General features: G+C 39.7%; 1 protein-coding gene across 14 annotated transcripts in view; it reads right to left on the reverse strand.

Moving 5' to 3' along the window:
- Nucleotides 1-23,204, reverse strand: part of CSNK1G1 (casein kinase 1 gamma 1) — a 202,834-nt gene that overhangs the window by 54,423 nt on the left and 125,207 nt on the right. The window contains exon 1 of one of the 14 annotated variants that reach the window (XM_032342848.1): nucleotides 17,858-17,881. The exons of the other annotated variants lie outside the window; for them this stretch is intronic. Within the exon in view, the coding sequence (XP_032198739.1) occupies nucleotides 17,858-17,861 (4 nt within the window). The 5' untranslated portion in view covers nucleotides 17,862-17,881. Of the gene's footprint in view, nucleotides 1-17,857; nucleotides 17,882-23,204 lie in introns of those variants that run through there. 14 annotated transcript variants of the gene reach the window in all.

Here is a 23,204-nt window from a genome sequence, read left to right on the forward strand (position 1 = left end):
ATGTGTGTAATATATATTACAGAAACATAACTTTTATATATACATAATAGGTATATTATGTATGTACATGTATATATTATGTATATATACACACACATGCACACATTCAATCAAATATAACAGCAAACCAAAAGCAGTACAGAAATATATGAAGAAAAAATGTTCACATCCATAACAGATTAGACAAATTCACATAACTAAGAATACTTTTCTGCAACTTCATTTTTAATTATATAGAAGACATATTTTCTTGTCATCTCATGGGTATATCTCATTCATTTTAACATAGTATCCCATCCATATTTAAATTTTTCTTAGTACTGATGGACATTTAGGTTGTTATCTGTATTATCTGTTGTTAGAAATAGAGTGAACAGATCCTGCTTTTGCCTGGCCTGCACCCTTTTCTTCCTTCCTGTGATAACAACACTTAACTCTTCCAGTGTGGAAGCACCATTTCCTAGATACGACTTCATGTGGTTAAAGTGGGGTCAACTCATTTCCCACTGCCTCCCCAAGGATATGACTCAAGCCAGGTAAATCAGAGTAATCTATCTCCCTGCCCTGGGGAACTGGGTCAAGGATGGGTGCTTGACTCATGTTTGTACCGCGAGAGTCAACTCGAGGACACTGTGGACCTACAGAGAAGGAGGAACAATTCCTTCCCACCCCACCCCCACTGCTAAACTGGAAGGGGCTTAGCCTGGAGCTTCTAGACACTACCACATGAAAATAGGCATATATATATAGACTACCTACCTGGGAATGAAACACAGAGAAAGCAGAGCTGAGAGAAACAGAGACAGACAAATATGTCACATAACCTGAGGATCAAGGACAGTGTTGGTCCTGGATCCAGACTGCCTGAGGTATGAATATTGCTGGACTTACCAGTTCTGTGAGCCAAAAAATTCATCTCGTCTCCTTGCTACCCTCACTCCCCAAGTAAGCTAGAACTCTATCATCTGAAAATTAAAGAGTCCAGACAAATATGCATGTAAGATGGCAAAAATCCTTGTGCCCACATTTTTGGGCATGAGTGCAAATATATATCTTGGGGGTAAATTCCTTTAAGAGAAAATGTGAGTCAAAAAGCATGAGTATTTAACATTTCACTTTATATCACCAAATTGCCAAGAGGTCTAAATCCTGTGGGTTCCTGGTGTGTCTCCAGTCCTGGGCCTACTTTAAACACAAGTCATATTACTTAAGTATGGAGGCCCATGGACTATTTAAAACTGCTTTCAGAACATGCCTTGATCTATTATTCCCAAAGTTCCAGCTCCAGGTTACCTCCTCTCTTATTCTTAGCCACAGCATATCTGAAGGCATCTCTAGTTTTTTATCCAAGTTACCACTGATATTTCAAAGTCAAGACACCCCATTATTTGTTCAATGCTACCATGGAAAATTTCCCTCAAAGCATACCTCTATTATAAAAGTCTACTGGCCCTAAACTTATGCAGGTTCTCCCATTTAATCCTAGCAAGTACACAGAGGTATTACTATTCTCATTTTATAGGTAAGATAACTGATCTGAAGTGACTTGCTCAGATCATATAATGAGTGGTACAACCAAGACCCCAACTTCTGCCTCCAAGTCTTACGCTCTCTCACTAAATCACAGGTACCCATGTGCTCTAAGTTCACAGACATCGAGACTGGCAGTAAGTTCTACTGGGATGCATTGCCTTGATAGGAGATTAAATGATCTTATAAAGATTCAGTAAAATATGGCTTGTATATGATTCTAATGGACAATCATAAGATATTGATGATGTTGATACATTATGAACTCAAATAATAAAGAAAGTAATACTTCCCTTATGAAAGCACAGGTAAGATTACATCAAGAGTGCAAAAGTGGTATTTTCCTAATACAACTATGAAGGAGTCAATCTTTAAATGAAGTCTATTAATAAATTGAACACATCACTTAGGAATTCAGAAGGCAACTTGGCAAACACTTAGAATAACACACAAAGTATAAAAAACAGATAAGCATTTGTTTTCATTAACTTTGGGCCCATTTAACAAATTGTTCCCAGCAGTTCTCTGATTAAAAAAACAAAACAAAACCTACTAAGGCACACAGTCTAATCATAGTACAGAAGCAGAGTGCCCCCTATTACTGAGCTCTGTTAATATTGTAACACCCTTCCTTAAGCATCCAAATAGCCCTGGGAGAGTAAAGGAACAAGTGTTACCCTCATTTTCTGAATGGAAACACAGAGGTTAAGTGGCTTGCCACAGAACAACCAGTCAATGGAACAGATACCACAGCCTGCCATTCTTTTCTCATTTGAGCCTTTACCCATATATCTCTCCAGTCAGAACACATGTGACCTGATGGAACATTCAAGATGGCCTTATAATTCTGGTCACTGAGGAAGCATGAAGACTTGCAAGGAAGCAAAGTGAACTCATTTATTTTACTGATTTTCAACAAATCTGAGGAATAAGTACTACAGTGTTCCTGTGTCCAGTTTCAAATTCAATTAAGTTCAAAGAGTCTGGTGGTCAGTTTGTCCATTCATCAAACATCACAAGTGAGAACAGAGTGCTATGGGTACAGTGAACAAGGGGATGGAAAAGGCTTCACAGAGCAGGGGCCAAAGGCCAATTCTTGAAGGGTGGTTTAGGGTTGATTAGGCCAGAGTAGAAAGAATGAATCCTGCTGGCTGAGGGAGCAACAATTATAGAGGTAGCTAAAAGCATAGACACCAAGCTCTCTGAAATGAGGAAAACTAGAGTATTTGCTCTCTCTCCTAGAGTTTATTCTAATTCTGAACCACCAGCTGGTTTAACAAATGTCTCTAAAAATTATGGCAGAGGTTATTAATAAATTTGAAAAGGCAGAGATATTGGAGTAAATGAAAAAAATCCAAGGAATAAAAGTCTTAAAAAAAAAAAAAAAGGCACCTGGGTGGCTCAGTCAGTTCGTCTGTCTTCAACTCAGGTCATGATTCCAGAGTCCTAGGATCCAGTCCTGCATTCTCAGTGGGGAGTCTGTTTCTCCCTCTGAAGTCCCCCCTCCCCCAAATGCTTTCTCTGTCACGCTCTTTCTCAAATAAATAATCTTAAAAAAATTTTTTTTAAAAATCACAGGAATAAAGAAGAAAAATAAGGATTTTATCTGAGTATTATATACCCATACTGCCTTAGTATATTTTTAAAAATAGTTTCACTGGAAGTATTTAAAGAACACACTAGGAACACACCATTACATTATAGTAGCACAAACAGAAATATATGCAAGCCAAGAATGAGAATCATAAATTTATTTTTAAATTTTCTAGAAGCCATACTTTAAAATTAAAGGAAATAGGTGGAATTAAGTTTAATAATATATTTTATTTAATATACATCCAAAACATCAACTCTCCAGCACATAATGAATTTAAAAATTACGAAAATATTTTACATCTTTTGGGAGGAGGAGGAGGGCTAAATCTTGGAAATTCAATTTATTTTTTACACTTCCAACATATTCGGATTAGCTATAGTACTGATTCAGATGCTTCAAAGGCACATGTGTCTAGTGGCTCAGCTCTGTAAGGAGTTTTGAAAGATATAAATGAGGCTTATGTACAGAAATGGGGCAGAAAATTGGTTCTATACTCAGCAATCTGCATGACCCTGACCAAGGAGCCTTCGCTTCTCTAGCCCACAATTCGCTCCTTCCTCTCAACTCTCTAGAACTGCTGTTTCTGCTCACTGGGTTGTCTCCCTTTTAGGAGATAGTTGTTTTTTGTTTTGTTTTTGTTTTTGTTTTTGTTTTTTAATTTATTCATTTGATAGAGAGAGATCACAAGTAGGCAGAGAGGCAGGCAGAGAGAGAGGAAGAAGCCGGCTCCCTGCTGAGCAGAGAGCCCGATGCGGGACTCGATCCCAGGATCCCGAGATCACGACCTGAGCCAAAGGCAGCGGCTTAATCCACTAAGCCACCCAGGCGCCCCTCCCTTTTAGGAGATAGTTAAGAGCAGGGCCTACTCTTGTTCACCACTGTATCCCCAGGGCTTAACTTCCAACAGTACTTGACCCAAGTGGGATGCTCAATGAATACTTCTTTAATAAACACATGAACAGACATGGAGCTGCCTCAAGGCCTTAGCTTATTTTGCACTTGGAAGGCTTTCCTTACTCTGGAAGGCTTCCCTTATTCTTCTATTAGAACATGTCCAAGTAAATCATACCTCTTTTTTTTTTTTTTTTTTTTTAAAGTTCAGCCCCTAGCTATCATCCTCTCTATAAAGCTTTCCCTATCTTCCATAATTAGTAGCCATTTCTCCCTTCAGAATTTCCATCTTATCTTATATGTACCTTAAAAAAAAAACACTAACATTCCACTCTTTGTTTGCATTATAGTTCTTCACACACCTTAGGGAGCTCCCTGAGAGTGTAGCATAATATCTCATAAAAAAGTACCAGAAGCTCAGCAAACATTACATTTTCTTTTCCTCTAGTCTCCTGAAGGGCAGAGACCATGTGTTTCATAACCCTGTGGCCCTCAATTATTCAGCACAGAGCTATGGACACAGCTGATGCTTAGCTTTTATCTCCTTGCATCATGACTAAAGTAATTATTAGCACAAGACCACTACAGGCTGGTTAGGAATGATGAAATTAAAGCAATATGAAGTATAAAGAAAGAGGAAAATGTGGGGAGCCTGAGTGTGGCAGACAGTTGGGTGTCTGACTCTTGGTTTCCCCTGGGGTTGTGATCTTGGAGTGTGGGATTAAGCCCCACTTCCAGCTCTGAGCTCAGTGGAGAATCTGTTTCCCCTGCCCCTTCCTCACCATGCCCACCCCCCATTCTGTCTCTGTTGCTGTCTCTCTAAAATAAATTTTAAAATCTTTAAAAAAAAAATAAGGAGGAAAATGTAGGGAAAAATAAAACTGTGTCAGACTGTTGAAAGCACAAGAATGCAGAGGTGTATATAGAGCTGACAAATTTCTTCTTTTAAGTGGGAGGAATATAAAATACTTGCTTACAAGTTGTTCAAAGAAGATGACAATATAATTGGTCACAAATGTTAAAAATTGGGGTTTTTTGATGGCTTTCATCTTAAGCATACTTACAGGTAAGTATTATTCTACAGGGGCTTAATTAGTAACTGGATTACTATTTTGAAAGGAGGTGCAAGGATTTCCCTATCTTTATGTGGTCTGCTATTGGAACTTAAAGAAAATATTCTCTCTCACCAATGACACTGACAGACACTGGAAAGGAATTTGTTTGGTTTTAATATAAAACACTGGATACATGCTTCCACCTTGAAAGGAGTAAATCACTTCAGTGACTCATCTCTTTGATTCCATAGTACTCCACAGCTTTGAGGATGCTGTGAAATGTTACTTACCTTCCTTCTTAATAGTTAACCTTGACAAACTGAGTTAGGAGGGGAGAGCGTCTGAGGGCTGTGGCCAGTCTCACTGATGGTCACTGAGCTTATTCTAGCCCTTAGTTTGAGCTGAAACTTCTCCTGCCTTTGCCCTCCTTAAAAAAGCACTCTCTATGGGCAATTACTAAGTCATTCTTAATGACTGAAAAATGGCCATGAGGACACCAAAGGAAGAATAACAGGCAGGTACATAGTTAGAGAGGTGTGAATAGACAGACACATGAAGTATGAGCTATAATGAAAGGAGAAAACGGGATCTGAAACTTTAGGTTCTGGGTCAGTTTACAAGCCACTCCCACTGACAGGCTTTGGTGATCGACTTTCCCCCAACTTTTTTTTTTTTTTTTTAAAGATTTTATTTATTTATTTGACAGAGAGAGATCACAAGTAGGCAGAGAGGCAGGCAGAGAGAGAGGAGGAAGCAGGCTCCCCGCTGAGCAGAGAGCCCGATGCGGGACTCCATCCCAGGACCCTGAGATCATGACCTGAGCTAAAGGCAGAGGGTTAACCCACTGAGCCACCCAGGTGCCCCTTTTCTTTTTTTTTTTTCTTACTTTCCCCCAACCTTAACCTGTATAAACACAATACCAGTTTTCTGCAACTAATCACAATTCTCCAGTCCATCCACTTACATATAAGTTACTTCGGTCTATTTTTGGAACACTGCCTTCTAGTTTGCATCAAGTTTCTTAAAAGAAGACAAAAGCCAAGTAACAAATTCAGTTCAGACTGAGCAAGTAGCTCTAGCAGTTTTGCACTTTGCAAAACAATGCACCGAAAGGTGTTAGTACTCTGTGTTACTGTGAGGTGGTACACAGGCCAATTTCTATAATAAACTCACAACACTCTGCTTGCAATTAAAGAGATTATTTGCACAAGTCTTCACCAGTAAAATGTTTAAAATAGAAGTCCCCTGCCCCAGGAGGGAGAGGGACAAATTTTATGTATGTAATTAAAGGTAATTACTCAATATGCTTCATGTGACTTAGAGCTATTTTAGAGTTTTAAGAAGCAAAGTAGGGCCACATGGGGTTTGACTCTAACAGATAAGCAAGTCTCTTGCAGCATTACATATGAACTTTTCTGCTTAATTTTCACTATACCACAGAGTACACTAATGTCCATTATCATATGGTTTCACTTATTTGTGAAACATAAGGAATAGCATGGAGGACATTAGGAGAAGGAAGGGAAAAATGAAGGGGGGGTGGAATCAAAGGGGGAAACAAACTGTGAGAGACTATGGACTCCGGGGAAACAATCTGAGGGTTTTGGGGGTGGGGGTGTAGGGGGCATAGCCCGGTGATGGGTATTAAGTATTGCATGGAACACTGGCTGTTATACATGTAGAATCATGAAGCGCTACATCAAAAACTAATGATGTATTGTATGGTGACTAACATAACATAATAAAAAAATAAAAAAATAAAAAGAAATGTCCTAATGCTCTAAACTATGAAAAACACACACAAAGGACACAAAACAATACAATTTATCCTAGTCAAGAAGTGTATCCTACCTAGTCAGAAATATCAGTTCCCCTTGTTCCCTCTGTTTGAGTGAGGCTAGTTAATAAAAGTTTAGGTCATGATCCTTGGAAGAATGAAATTCATTGAACTAGCAGCAGTAAATCTGCTCCATTAAAGACTAGCAATTATTAGTCCTAAGTATGTGAATTACACCATTCCAAGCCCAGTACACAAAAACAACCCTTTCTATATTTTCCTTCCTAAAATTAAGCACGAGTAACAGATTGGACTTATGCTGTACCATCAAGGAAGGCATTTAAATGTCCTTTTAGAATGTTTTCTAGACAACGAAGGTAGATTTGGAAGCATACATCCATGTACACACACTTTAAAAGGAAAAGATGATGACCACACCACATATTTCCTTGTCTAAGGTTCATTTCATATGCTGTGACATAGAGATGTTTTTCATATACCAATCTCAGGTTCTTGTTGCTGAGTCACCAACTCAAGGACACTTTTATATTTAGGTTCTTCTCCCTCAGAGGAACAACAGTGACACCAGGGTTGCTCCTTCTGCAAAGTACATTCAGGGGCTCAGATATTTTCACACACACCCCCTCATCTCTTTACCCAATGGACAGGATTTTTCCGTTCGTTTTTAATATGAGGCTCTGCTACTGTCCTAATGTTAACTTATTTCACACAAACAAAACATGCATGCTGAAAGGAGCCACTGATGTTGAAAGGAGCAGGTCCTTAAGCTGGGCAGATGCAGCTTTAAATTTCAATGCATCATTCCAGACCACTGCAAAGTATAAGAAAGTCTGCCTCTCTTAACAAAGGCCTAAAGCAGGTTTCCCTCTGAGGGCTACTCTTTTCCAATAAGAGTATGATAAGTACAATAAACACAGACACAATTGTGAAATAGGCAGTTCTCTTTCTGGGAATACCAACTGCCCTATGCCAGGACAACACACGGTTGTTGTCTTCAGACTCCCTTCTTAGATAATCTCAAGATGTTGAAATGTCTTAGGGCAAAACATTTAGTTTCTTTAGCAAGTGTTAAATGAACAGAAAGAAAAGCATGGTCTGTAAACTCACCCTTCTCTTATCACACTATCAACCGTTCTGAAGCCACACTCTTAAGAGAACCTTTTCTCTGTGGAATGGTGGTCTGCATGATTCTGTACCCCCGAATAAGGTATGTAGGCCAGGACTGGAAAGTTGTTATAGGTTAAGTCAGCCGCTCCTTACCCAGGAACTTGTAATCAGGACACAGGGCTGCAGTTAATAGCTGCTGGGACTTAAATCAACAGGGACTGAGTGAAAGGCCTTCTACCAAATGTAAGGAGGGACAGAGAAAGACTGTAACATGGAGAAAATGAAGAGGGCTAGCATACACTGAGGCAAGAGACTTTATGGCCCTGAGAAGGAGAGTCAAAGTGTCAGAGTCCATGAGAATAGGACAGAAAGCTAGAGACAGAGTAATTGTCCAGGTTTCTAGAGGCTTTCAAGTACTTTGTACCAATCCCTAGTGAGACCTGTATTAAATTTCCTTCCTTGGTTCCAAGACACATCTCTGTCATCTTCCAGTAAATTTCATTCTGGGTCTAAGCTAACCAGAATAGACTCTTAATGATAATCAAACTAGTGTTGACCAACACACACACATAACTGCGCATTTTCTTCCTCTTTAACCATCATTTCCTAAACACCACTATGTGCAAAACACTACACTAGACGCATTAGGGAGTGAAAAAACAAAAAGACACAGACTCCGCCCTTAGGGAACTTAGAGGTAGAAAACAGAGAAGCGGACAGCTAGCATAGTTGCTAGGTCAAGCCTTTCATAAAAATAAAATGAAGAAAGAGTGGAATGTGGAATGGCATAAGAACCAAATTTAATTTACTCAAATTTAATGATACATATTTGCCAAAGTTTAAAAGTATTTTTGTTTTTGTTTCTTAAGATTTTATTTATTTATTTGAGAGAGAGACATAGACTGTGAGAGAAAGCACGAGTGGGGAGGAGAGGGAGAATCAGGATCCCCACCGAGCAGGGAGCCTGACTCGGGGCTCAATCCCAGGACCCCAAGACCACAACCAGAGCTGAAGGCAGACACTGAACAGACTGAGCCATCTAGTGGAATGTGGAATGACATAAGAACCAAATTTATTCACTCAAATTTAATGATACATATTTGGCCAAAGTTTAAATTAAAAACTACCATTAAATATCTTGCAGATGAAGCACTGTATATACTATATACCCATACTCTGCAATACATACTTACTGATCATGATCATATATACACAAATCCAGTTGGAACAGACACTCTACAGGCAATTTAGGGATTTTTTTCAAGGCTAACTTGGATGGTATGTGATTCTCACCTGTGTGCTAACTTTAGCTCCTAACCTCACATGTGACTCCTGTTTTTAACAGTTGGTTTCCTTAGAAAAACTGTCACCCTTGAAATCCTAGCATTTTATTTGTCTATTTAAGATTTATTTTTCTTTCTTTTTTTTTTTAAAGATTTTATTTATTTATTTGACAGACAGAGATCACAAGTAGGCAGAGAGGCAGGCGGGGGGTGGGGTAGGGTGGGGGTGGATTAGGCTCCCCGCTGAGCATGGAGCCTGATGCAGGGCCTGATCCAAGGACTCTGAGATCATGACCTGAGCCAAAGGCAGAGGCTTAACCCACTGAGCCACCCAGGTGCCCCAAGATTTTATTTATTTGACAGACAGAACTCAAGTAGGGACTCCATCCCACGACCCTGGCATCATGACCTGAGCCAAAGGGAGACATTTAATTGACTCAGCCACCCAGGTGGTCCTGAAATCCTAGTATTTAAAATAAAATACCTAGAAACTAGTTAGATGTAAGCTGTGGCAGCTGATGGTCATCTAGTTATTGGACTGATTATTAGACTATCCTAGCAGTCAAGTGAACTGAAATATGGTGTTCTAAGAGGTAATTTATGATTCTGAACAGTCTACAGCCTCAAATTCCGTACTAAGTCCCCAAAGTGACAGTGTCTCCATACAGGAAATAAGCAAACTAGCACACAGATGAGCCCCTGCCAACTTATTCTTTAACATGTTTTATTATTCCCTAGAACTGTTTTCAATATTTTTAGTATTACAATTATTATTTTTTTAAATTTTATTTATTTTTTTAAATAATCTCTACACCCAGCATGGAGCTCAATCTCACAGCCCCGAGAATAAGAGTTTCATGTTCTACTGACTGAGCCTGCCAGGTCCCCAGAATTATTTTTCTGTCATACTATTCAACCTGACACTTAATTCATTTCACCCTTTTAGTATCTTATCTCTTAAATCTATATTAAACAATAAACCTAGTAAGTGAAATAAGTCAGAGAAAGACAAATACCACATGACTGCACTCATATGTGTAATTTAAGGAATAAAACAAAAGAACAAGGAGAAAATAGAGACAAACCAAGAAACAGACTCTTAACTCTAAAGAACAAATAGAAAGTTACCAGAGGAAAGGTGGGTGGGGGGATGGGTGAAATAGTTGATGGGGATTAAGATGATGAGCACTGAATAATATAAAGAATTGCTGAGTCACCATACTGTACAACTAAAACTAATATAACACTGTTAACTATGCTAGAATTGAAATGTAAAAAATAAGGCTAAAAGAAACTCAGTGCTATTTGAAATTTATTCCTTCCCACTTGATAAATACTTATCTTTACATCAGAGAAATCTTTTTTTTTTTTTTAAAGATTTTATTTATTTATTTGTCAGAGAGAGAGAGAGAGAGAGAGAGAGAACAAGCACAGGCAGACAGAGTGGCAGGCAGAGGCAGAGGGAGAAGCAGGCTCCCTGCTGAGGAAGGAGCCCGATATGGGACTAGATCCCAGGACGCTGGGATCATGACCCGAGCTGAAGGCAGCTGCTTAACCAACTGAGCCACCCAGGCATCCCAACATCAGAGAAATCTTAATAAAAAAAATATAAATAAAAAAGACTAAGGAAATATATATAGTAATAGTAGCTGTGAATAGAGAGACTCAGCATGGCAGTGACCAAAACTTTTATCTTTTCTTTATATATTTTTTATTTAAAAAAAATTTTTTTAAGATTTTATTTATTTATTTATTTATTTATTTATTTATTTATTTATTTGAGAGAGCTCACACACACATGCAGAAGGAACAGATGGGGAGACAGAAGAAGGAGGGTAAAGAATCTCAAGCAGACTCTGTGTTGAGTGCAGAGCCTGACTCAGGATTTGATCTCATAACCCTGAGATCATGACCTGCCTGAGCCAAGACCAAGAGTTGGATGCTTAATCAACTGAGCCACCCAGGCCCACCTCTTTTAAATATTTTTCTAAATATTTAAAATGATAGGAGTTTTCTCCAGAACTTACAAAATAATTTTTTAAGTGAAAAACTTTATTTTCCTTTGGGCAAGCTGTGCATAGATAATTGCAAATTCATCCTCTAAAGTTACTTTCTTTTTTAGGCGGCAGAGTTAAGAGATCTAGGCTGTCTTTTCTGAACTGTACCTGTTGAAAGTGGAGCCAAGCAAAAAGTTGACAAGATATGACCACTGGTTCAATGTGATTATGTCTAAATAATTCTCCAGCTGCTGATGGGCCAAATTATGCCTGCAGACTTGCAATGTTATAGCCACTATACTGATGAGATCTATACATAATTCCTACCTCCCATGGGCTTCAATTCCAAAACTCTTACCATGGAATTCTTAGATACTCTGTTTGTAGGCAGTAATGAATATAAATGTCTCTAACTACATACCAAATATTTGCAGAAATAATTTGGGGGACTTCATTCTAATATCTTTAATTACTCATTCATATCTCTATTCTGCTTCCTTAACACAGTTAACAATTATTGGTACAAGCAAATAAAGAAGAGGCTGAGTTTGGAGAGGACAGTACACACGAAGGTAAGAAGCTCCAACTTAAGTGGGTGATTGTACTGCCAGCCACAAACTATCCAGAGAGCTTATATACTGAGATTTCATCAATTTAACAGACATTTGCTGAACCTCTCCTTTAGATCAAGTGACATGCAAGTGATAGTATAATGAACCAAAAAGTGTTTCTTGCTCTTAAAAAACTCACAACCCAGCAGCATATTACACTGTGAAAAATCCACAGAGTGGGAGAGATGCTTCTAAGTCCCCTCATTACAGTGCCTCAAGGTGGCCTAGAATTCTTTGAGGTTATTACTATATCCTGCAAACTGAATGGAATGATAAAAAGGTGTAAGAAGTTTTGGTCACTGCTGTGCCAGAACACGGATCAGCAAACTATGCCCGTAAGTTACATATAACCTGGCCTGGATACTTTTGTATGATTAGAGAATGAAGTAAGGTTTCTACATTTGAAAATATATTTGAAACAATTTAAAGACTGATATTTTGTGATACACAAAAACTACATAAAATTCTTTTTTTAAATTTTTTTTTAAGATTTTATTTATTTATTTATTTATTTATTTATTTATTTAAAGATTTTATTTATTTATTTGACAGAGAGAAATCACAAGTAGATGGAGAGGCAGGCAGAAAGAGAGAGAGGGAAGCAGGCTCTCTGCCGAGCAGAAAGCCCGATGCGGGACCCGATCCCAGGACCCTGAGATCATGACCTGAGCCGAAGGCAGCGGCTTAAACCACTGAGCCACCCAGGCGCCCCTCTTTTTTTAAATTTTTAAAAAATTTTTATAAACATATAATATATTTTAAAAACTACATAAAATTCTAATTTCAGGGGCACCTGGGTGGTTCAGTCAGTTAAGCATCTGCCTTTGGCTCAGGTCATGATCTCAGGGTCCTGGGATCAAGCTCCGCAACAGCCTCCCTGCTAAGAGGAGAGTTTGTTTTCCTCTCCCCCTCCTCCTGCTTATGCTTTCTCTCTCAAATTTTTCTAATTTCAGTGTCCACGAATAGAGCTTTACTGGAATACAGTACATTTGTTTGCTTATCATTTATGGCTGCTTCTGTGCTACGGGAAAAGAGATGAATAGTTAACAGGAGAGAGTGACAGCCCACGAAGCCTCAAGTATTTACCATCTGTTCCATTTTACTACCTGGCTTCATAAGAAATCTCATTTTCCAAACTGGGGGCAGGATGGAGCCTTCCTTTTCTACGGGGATTCATAGTCACTAACAGTCCGACAGATCCTTAATAAACCTGCCTTGTGATGTTTCCCTAGTTCAGCACTAGTAATACCACTTCCTTGGCAAATTCATAAATGCACCCAGTTATGATAAGGACCAAACATTAACTGAACCAGTTGGCCTGGTTCTTGCGTAATAGCTTCAGTTTGGTTTTACAGAACAAAAACAGTTATGGTAATGTGATCTTTTTTTTCCTGGGGTTCTTTTCATAGGTATTTCGAGACCGCTGTGGCCAAGTGTCCCCTACAAACTGGCATGAAAGGCTGCAGAGTTGTGCAAGTAGAAGTGTTTGTTCTCACGAAGGAGGCTTAAGTGAGGGTAACTATATTTCAATATGACTATAGTCAGCTCCTCTGAGAGAAACAAACACTACCCTCAAGATCACAGATGTGATGGGTTCACTGTAGCTGGAATTCTCCTCTACTGAATCAGAAGAGCGGAGAAATATGAAGTTGCAACTTCTGGAGAATCCAGCAAAAAATTCTCTGAAGATGAAACTGTTATCTCTCTCTTCACTCTGAGATTTTTAACGCTATGAGAAATGTTAATAGGATATTTCCATTTCTACAGGCAAGTCAGATCTTCAGCTTCGAAGTAAAACAATAACAACCGTGTATTTATATAGTACCCTTCCCCCTAAGAATACAAGGTCTTTATAGACATCACCTCATTCAACCCCAGCAGATCTTCAAACTGTGAGAAACAGGGTTTCCTGTTGTATGCATAAGGAAACTGAGGCACAGGAGGGGTACATGGTTAGCATGGAGTGAAAAAAGCAGTGGGAAGGGGCACAGTCAGTTGTGCGTCTGACTCAGGTTGTAAGCTCATGGGTTGTGGGATGGAGCCCACTGACAGGCTCTGCACTCAATGAGGAGTCTGCTCAAGTTTCTCTCTCCCTGTCCCTCTGCCCCTCTCTGTCCTTCCCTACTCAAACCATGCAAATGCTCTCTCACTCTCTCAAGTAAATAAATCTTTTTTTAAAAACACACACACAAAACAAAAACAAAAAAGATGGAGGGAAAAACTAGGCTAAGCTTTACTCCTCGTTGTAATTCTTAGCTGTTTCCACTTACTCGCATCGCCTACTCAAAGTGTAATTTCAGAGCTGTCCATTTATACTCATTAAGATCAGTTTTCCCTGTATTTAGTGGTATGTGTCTCCCCCCTCCACAATACCCCGGAAGAGAGACTTCTGAAAAACATACATGACAAGAAAGGTCCAGATTTCACTTCTTTTTATCAAGTTCACTATTTTGTCCTTTCTTCTCTTATGAAAACTTTCTACCCAACGGGAAATTGAAAAGTTTCTTTTAAATTCCTTAAGTGCTGGGGCGCCTGGGTGGCTCAGTGGGTTGAGCCGCTGCCTTCGGCTCAGGTCATGATCTCAGGGTCCTGGGATCCAGTCCCGCATCGGGCTCTCTGCTCAGCAGGGAGCCTGCTTCCTCCTTCTCTCTGCCTGCCTCTCTGCCTACTTGTGGTCTCTCTCTGTCAAATAAATAAATAAATCTTTAAAAAATAAATAAATAAATTCCTTAAGTGCTGTATTGAGGTAAGTTACTTGTTCACAGCTACTCTTGTTACATGATTCACTTCTATTTTAAGTAAAATTCCCATCTTTGCAGTATCTCCTCAGCTGTTCTTACTTTAAATTTTCCTGTGTTTGCTCAGCGGGTTTATAATATACTCCTAAGGAAGTTCACAACATTATAGGAAGGTTTTGTTAATCTCACACTTTCCGATGATTTTCTTCAGATCTATGCTTTATTCCTCTGTTGAAGGAGAACCACATTCCTATTAATTTTATAGCTGCCTAGATTCAAAGCTCTTGCTGGTACCAACTGGCACCTCCTATCTTGTTTGATGACATATGAAGGCATTCCCTCCTAGAAATTTCAAAATTGCAAAGTCTGATCAGCTCTGTGAACACTGTCTTTATTCACAGCATAAAGACTTCAGTGAGTGAGGGGTGCCTGGGTGGCTCAGTGGGTTAAGCCACTGCCTTCAGCTCAGGTCATGATCCCAGGGTCCTGGGATCCAGTCCTGCGTCGGGCTCTCTGCTCAGCAGGGAGCCTGCTTCCCTCTCTCTCTCTCTGCCTGCCTCTCTGTCTACTTGTGATCTCTGTCTGTCAAATAAACAAATAAAATCTTTAAGAAAAAAAAAAAAAGATTTCAGTGAGTGAAATAGATTGCACAGGACTAGCTCTGGGCTTCTCAGCTGCATACAAGGCATATGCATTCAACATAAATGATTACCTTAGAAAGAAATATCTCAAAACCTAGCTGCCCAACAAATATCTCAAAATCTAGTTGCCGAAGGCCATAAAGGTTGTTTTGGAGGTAACAAAGGCAGCCTTCTTTTTTTCTTTTTTAAAGATTTTATTTATTTATTTGACAGACAGAGATCACAAGTAGGCAGAGAGTGAGAGAGAGGAGGAAGCAGGCTCCCCGTGGAGCAGAGAGCCCGACGCCGGGCTAGATCCCAGGACCCTGGGATCATGACCTGAGCCGAAGGCAGAGGCTTTAACCCACTGAGCCACCCAGGCGCCCCCAAAGGCAGCCTTCTAAGGCATAAAGTTTGAGGCTATCATGTGAAACAGGAAAAACTACTTTTTCACTGGGGGGATGTTCTGGGCCTTTGTATTTTTTTTTTTTTTAAGATTTTATTTATTTATTTGACAGAGATCACAAGCAGGCAGAGAGGCAGGCAAGGGGTGGGCGAAGCAGGTTCCCCACTGAGCAGAGAGCCCAATGCGGGGCTCGGTCCCAGGACCCCTGAGATCATGACCTGAGCCGAAGGCAGAGGCTTTAACCCACTGAGCCACCCAGGCACCCCTGGGCCTTTGCTTTAATTAAACACTTCTAGGACTATCATCTACCACTCTATTAAAATTAGGTAAGGGATAATGGGTGGAAGGCCCCAGGCATCTGCTGGGGAAATGTGTATGTATACACACAAGAAAATTATCTATATTAAAAACATTCCTGGGGGGGGTGCCTGGGTGGCTCAATAGGTTAAACGGCTGCCTTGGGCTCAGGTCATGATCCCAGGGTCCTGGAATCGAGCCCCAAGTCAGGCTCCCTGCTCAGCAGAGAGCCTGATTCTTCCTCTCCCTTTGCCTGCTGCTCTGCCTCCTTGTGCTCTCTCTCTCTCTCAAATAAACAAATGAAATCTTTAAAAAACAAAATTAAAATTAAAAAACATTCCTAGCTCAGGTTTGCCTATTGTGTGACCCTAGGTAAGTAAGTTAATAAACTCCCCTGTGCTCAAAAATAAGAAAAATGAAATAAGCATACAAAGTATATGAGGTATACTTAAGTTTACTTACTTTCTCTGCCCAATAAGACATTGCTGTGTTTTATTACATTGTGAAATTTCAGTATCTTGTTGTCTTTTTATTTTTTAAAAGACTTTTTATTTATTTATTTGACAGAGATCACAAGTAGGCAGAGGCAGGCAGAGAGGGAGGAAGGAAAGCAGGCTCCCTGCTGAGTAGAGAGCCCCATGTGGGCTCAATCCCAGGACCCTGGGATCATGACCTGAGCTGAAGGCAGAAGTTTTAACCCACTGAGCCACCAAGGTGCCCCTCTTGTAGTTTTTTTAAATATGAGGATTAGCATCGCCTTTACAAGACATCCAAAATAGAATGGTCATTAGCAGATTAGAATAGCTGCTGAATAGTTGAGCCATGGCAGGTGAGGCTTAGATCCACTATGACATGACATTTATTCCCAGAGTCCCTGAGAATTTTACCCAGGCAAGTTGCTGGTTAGAAGTGGAATTAAGGGGGTGCCTCGGTGGCTCAGAGGGTTAAGCATCTGCCTTCTGCTCAGGTCACGATCCCAGGGTCCTGGGATCGAGCCCCGCATCAGGCTCTCTGCTCAGCGCGGAGCCTGCTTCCTCTTCTCTCTCTGCCTGCCTCTCTGCCTGCTAGTGATCTCTGTCAAATAAATAAATAAATAATCTTTAAAAAAAAAAAAAAGAAGTGGAATTAAGTGTTTAACCAGAGCAAGAGGAATTCCTCCACCACCTTTAGGATCTCTCAATACAATTAAGAAGGCTCCAGAAGCAAAAAATCATTGTAGTGTTGGTCTATATTACAGTGAGGCCTTTCCAAATGCCAAGTGAACCGGCAAGAATTTACCATAACTTACTCTAGTACTTTTACTAAAAAGGCCAAAGATATTATTCAAAACCACTGTTCCCAAGAAACTGTTAACTCTGAGAACAGTTAGGAAAAGGCAACTTTATGCTTCCTTCTGGCTACATCAGAGGCCTCCACCGTATTTTATCTATTTATATTCTCATTTCTTTATCTAAGTCCCATTTTCTTGCCCTTTGCCTATTCCTCCCCCCCCCCCATCCTCTTTCATTTATTTCTGCCCTTGCTTATGCATATTTCCTCTCCCTCCCTTCCTCTCCTGTCACTTCAGCTGCCATGCTTGGTTCTGGTTTACTCATCTTTTATTTATTTACCGAACATATACTAGGCCTTTTTACCATGTCGCCAGTCCATACGGAGCTAGGAACCTTCAGGCTCATACTGTCCCCTCTCTCACGTTTAGGCCTTCTAATTAGGCCTCTGGTTTTGGCCATCTCTGCCTCAAACCTGTCATCCACCAAGTCCTATTCCTTTGTGTTAGGATACCAGCAAAAGTGGGAGGTGTAATGGATAAAGGATTAGTGGACTGGGGAATTTTAAAATTGATGATATATATATACTCTCCTAAGTAAAATGACCCTGAGAGCGCAGGGAACAATCCCTCAAACAGGAAAATGAGTTTGGGACTTACCCATAGTGACTGTAGCACAATTAACACAACACTGATGAATAACAAAAAAAATGGAAAGAAAGTAAGAAAGATGGTTACATTCACTTGCTGACTGCAAAGCTTACAGCTTTTAATTACCATGATTAAATCCTGCTCTTCTCTCTTTGATGCTGGCCCATTGTACCAAACAAATGCTAAAGCAACTAGGAGGGCAAGCAAGTTCCAGGGAATCCAGAGTAGTTCTTTAAACCCTCACTCCTACTCTTACATGTTCCAAACAATCCATAGAAACTACATATGAAAAGAAAAGCACAATTGTGCTCAATGCCAAACCCCTTTGTGCTTTGAAAAATCAGAACACAGTGATTTAAGAAGGAATGAAACAAAAATTAGACAAAACTGAAGAAAGCATTTTCCAACAGTGAGGAAAAGAGTACTTTTTCATAGTCCTTACATATAGTTGCAGCTTCACATTTTAAAAATACTGTTTTTCTTTCTAAAAACTTTGGAAATTCTCCAGCAACCTCAGATGCAATGAGTTCAACAACAATGCGCAAAGAAAAATCTTCCCCACCCACAGTGATCCAATTACGTGAAAACACTAGACTAAATTCCCATTTTGATTCACTTGGTCATTGGGAATCCACTTTGCCAGGGTTAATTTACAATGTAATTAACTTAAACAAATAATTTTATGTCTTCTGAAGCTGATGAAGATACCGAGTATAAAATATCTGTACCAGGATGTTTCTCGTAGAGTAACATGTGGTTTTTTAAAAATTTTGTATTCAATCTTAGAGTTCAAATAGTTCTTTAAAAAGTCATGTATTCTAACTTTCTACACCATGCACAAATCTCCCTCACAACCTCCAGAATGCAGAACCCTTCAACTGCTGCCTGAATACTGTCCTTCCCCTAAAAGACAGGAAATCCTACTGTGTAAGACAGCTTATTCCAGTTCATAATTTGTTTTTCTTCCTACAAGAAGGTGTTTGGAAAGAAAGGAAACAAGATATTGTAGCACTTTATCACTAGTTGAACTTATGCCTGAAACTGTGAACACATGGCTCAGGATAAATGGGGACATAAACAGGTTGCTTGACAATATAAGAGGAAGAAGGGAGACCATAAATCCACTGCTGTAGTCTTTTAAGAAACTAGTTGTTATAATAGTAATAATAATAATAATAGTAATAATAATGTACATGATTAGGGCAAAAGAAAAATACAAAAATACTAAAGGATTAATCTAAAAGCTTAAAAGTGGCACCACTTCCCATTTCTAAGCATACTCTTCAAAGGTAATCATTATTTTTGTATATCCAATCAGATATTTTCTACGCTCCTGTGGACATACCTGTATTATATATGTATTTCTTACACTATATAAATATGACAATATACTGTTTTGCAAACCTTTTCACTTAAAAAACATATTGGGGGGGCGCCTGGGTGGCTCAGTGGGTTAAGCCGCTGCCTTCGGCTCAGGTCATGATCTCGGGGTCCTGGGATCGAGTCCCGCATCGGGCTCTCTGCTCAGCAGGGAGCCTGCTTCCTCCTCTCTCTCTCTGCCTGCCTCTCTGCCTACTTGTGATCTCTCTCTGTCAAATAAATAAATAAAAATCTTTAAAAAAAAAAAAATATTGGGGCATCTTTCCATATCAATACATAGGATCCTACCCTCTTTTTATTATTTATTATTTTATTTATTTGAGATTTTATTTATTTATTTGACAGAGAGAGCACAAGCACGCAGAGCGACAGACAGAGGGAGAGAAAGAAGCAGGCTCCCCACTGAGGAAGGAGTCTGATGTGGGACTCGATCCCAGAACCCTGGGATCATGACCTGAGTCGAAGGCAGACACTGAACTGTCTGACCCTCCCAGGCGTCCCTATTTATTTATTTTTATTTTTATTTTTTTAAAGATTTTATTTATTTGTCAGAGAGAGAGCGAGCACAGGCAGACTGGCAGGCAGAGTCAGAGGAAGAAGCAGGCTCCCTGCCGAGCAAGGAGCCCAATGTGGGACTCGATCCCACGACGCTGCGATCATGACCTGAACCAAAGGCAGGTGCTTAACCAACTGAGCCATCCAGGCGTCCCTTATTTATTTATTTATTTATTTATTTATTTATTTAAAAGATTTTATTTATTTATTTGACAGAGACAAGTAGACAGAGAGGCAGGCAGAGAGAGAGAGAGGGAAGCAGGCTCCCCGCCGAGCAGAGCCTGATGCAGGACTTGATCACAGGACCCTGAGATCATGACCTGAGCCGAAGGCAGCAGCTTAACCTACTGAGCCACCCAGGCGCCCCTTATTTATTTGTTTTTATTTTATTATTTTTTTAAATATTTTACTTATTTATTTGACAGAGACCACAAGTAGGCAGAGAGAGAGAGAGAGAGAGAGAGAAGCAGGTTCCCTGCTGAGCAGAGAGCCCGATGCGGGACTCGATCCCAGGACCTTGAGATCATGACCGAGCCGAAGGCAGTGGCTTAACCCACTGAGCCACCCAGGCGCCCTATTTATTTGTTTTTAAAAGATTTTATTTATTGGGTGCCTGGGTGGCTCAGTGGGTTAAGCTGCTGCCTTCAGCTCAGGTCATGATTGCAGGGTCCTGGGATGGAGTCCTGCATCGGGCTCTCTGCTCAGCAGGGAACCTGCCTCTCTCTCTCTCTCTCTGCCTGTCTCTCCATCTACTTGTGATCTCTCTCTGTCAAATAAGTAAATAAAATCTTTAAAAAAACCCAAGATTTTATTTATTTACTTGAGAGAGAGAGAGAGTACAAGCTGGGAGAGAGGCAGAAGGAGACGGAGAAGCAGACTCCCTGCTAAGCAGGGATCCTGATGTGGGGCGCCATCCCAGGAGCCTGGCATCATGACCCGAGCCAAAGGCAGACAGATGCTCAAATGACTGAGCCACCCAGTTGCCCCTCTACATTATTTTTAATAGCTAATTCCCCAGTATAAATATATCATCATTTATTTATCCAGATCTATACTGATGACATTTAAATTATTTTCATTCTGTTCTAATTGTTATACAAAGCCAGAATATATCCTTATAGTTTTTTTCAGTAATTTTTGTTTTAAGTCATTTGGAAACCTAACTTACCACATACTAGCTCTTTAAACCCTTGAAAATCATGATCATATGGGGGTAAATGGAAGAACAAAAACGAGTTTTGAGTTACAATACTGGGATATCAGAAATCAATAGGGGAAATGATTTCCTCAAATAAAAACAATCTAAATATCTGACAGACCATTAAAATTGGTGCCTACATTATAGCCTGTGAGGTTGATGGGCTATTATGCAACGATCAGAAACATGAAGACTACAGCATCATGACAAATGCTATAATGCTAAGTGAGAGACGATGTAGTTACATGGAACTAAGATTAACTATGAAATATGTCTGCATATGAAAAGAAGAGATACTCAAATGAAATGTAGCTCAGTTAGGGTGATAAGAGCATGGTTCTTTCACCACTTCCTTTCAAAATATCCTTTAATATTTTATAATTTAGTTTCTGTGGTGAATGAAAAAAGAAAAATTGAGAGCTATAACAAAGATCAGAATCATCATTCTCAGTTTCAGGGCCCTCTATGCCCTCTTTACTTTCTTCCCTGATTATTTTGGAGATATCAACTGTCATAGTAACAATCAGGCCTTGAAATTTCTTGATGGCAAAGCTACAATCAGCAAACAAAGCGTGAAGTATGACTGTCCACAAGAGACAGAATGGAATGGAATGGAAGGTGTCAGAGATTAGACAAGGAAAAGAATGGACAATCAGGAAGAGTTCCAACTTAAACCATGTTCACAATCATCTAGTGCTACCATTCTATCTTCCCATAGATAGGGAACTGATATGAATTTCCACATCATACGGTCAGGGCAATATGGGGGTCAAAAACCTAAGGTAATAATTAAGACCTGCATACTTAAGGAAGAAATGGTCATACTCTCAAGCCAACACAAAAGTTCCTATTTTAGGAATTTAAAGTCTCACACCCTGGTCAGAATTCTTTAAATTCATAAGCACTCATTCCTCTCAAAAAACTTCATCCTTTTTTTTTTATTATTTTTTTTATTTTTTAAAGATTTTATTTATTTATTTGACAGAGAGAGAGATCACAAATAGGCAGAGAGACAGAGAGAGAGATGAGGAGAAGCAGGCTCCCTGCTGAGCAGAGAGCCCCATGCGGGACTCGATCCCAGGTCCCTGGGATCATGACCTGAGCCGAAGGCAGAGGCTTAACCCACTGAGCCACCCAGGCGCCCCAGTTCATCCTTTTTTTTAAAGATTTATTTATTTGAGAGACAGAGTGAGTGAGCGCTGGTAGGGTGGGGTGAGAAGCAGAGGGAGGAGGAGAGAGAAACCCAAGCAGTCCCCGTGCTGAGCACAGAGCCAAACACGGGGCTTGATCCCAGGACCTCAAGGATCATGACCTGAGCTGAAACCAAGAGTGGGACACTTAACCAACTGCGCCACCCAGGTACCCTGCATCCATTTTATAAGCACTTATTAATTCCTTGAATAAATCTAAGTCATCCTGGGCTTTTAAAAGTATTCTTTGTCGTGATACCCAAATATTTTACAAATCACTGGCCTGTGATGAATAATGACAGACAAAAGCTAGTGAGTAAAAACGATTACATTATTTTGGTCACTGTCTGCAACATGAAAGGTTGTTTATTTACAATGCCACATCACCTTGGTTCTGAAGAGAGTGGCATATAAGCTCTGGCTGTTTAAATATTAACTACTGATGAGTCACATTTGCAGCTGGAACTCACTCTAGAAAAATAGGGAGAGAAATGTTCGCTTGTAAGGACTGCATATTCATGCTCACATTTATAATAAGACATGGTGAAAACTTGTCTACTTTCTTGTCAAATGATTTACTTTCAAAATAAATTTCCTTTTTCGGCCATCCCCAGAAATATTTTTATTAATAACTTGGCAAAAATCTAAAAAGCCATGCTTATCAAATCTTCCTAACTTTTTTTCTTTCACCAAAATACTTCCTAGCTGCCTATCATGTGAATGAACTATGTTGGGCCTTGAGATAAACTTGATACACAAGGAAGCAGAGGATACAAGCCTTGTTCTCCAGATTTATGGTTTCACTGCAGGGCTGGGTGGTGGAATATGTAATCACAGTTAAAGAACGTTCAATACAGGATCACCAGGAACAGAATCAGGATTGAAAAAATCCTAGTATGGCCTTTAAGATGTTTAGGTGCTCAAAATCAATTACATAACCACAAAATGCAGAAAGTCTGGGTTGATGGCAACTTACATGAAAAAGATGTAAAGGTTTCAGCAGAGTAAAACACCGTAAAAAGCATAAAAGTCA

This window comes from Mustela erminea, chromosome 5 (assembly GCF_009829155.1).
Source record: "Mustela erminea isolate mMusErm1 chromosome 5, mMusErm1.Pri, whole genome shotgun sequence".
Lineage (NCBI taxonomy): Eukaryota > Metazoa > Chordata > Mammalia > Carnivora > Mustelidae > Mustela > Mustela erminea.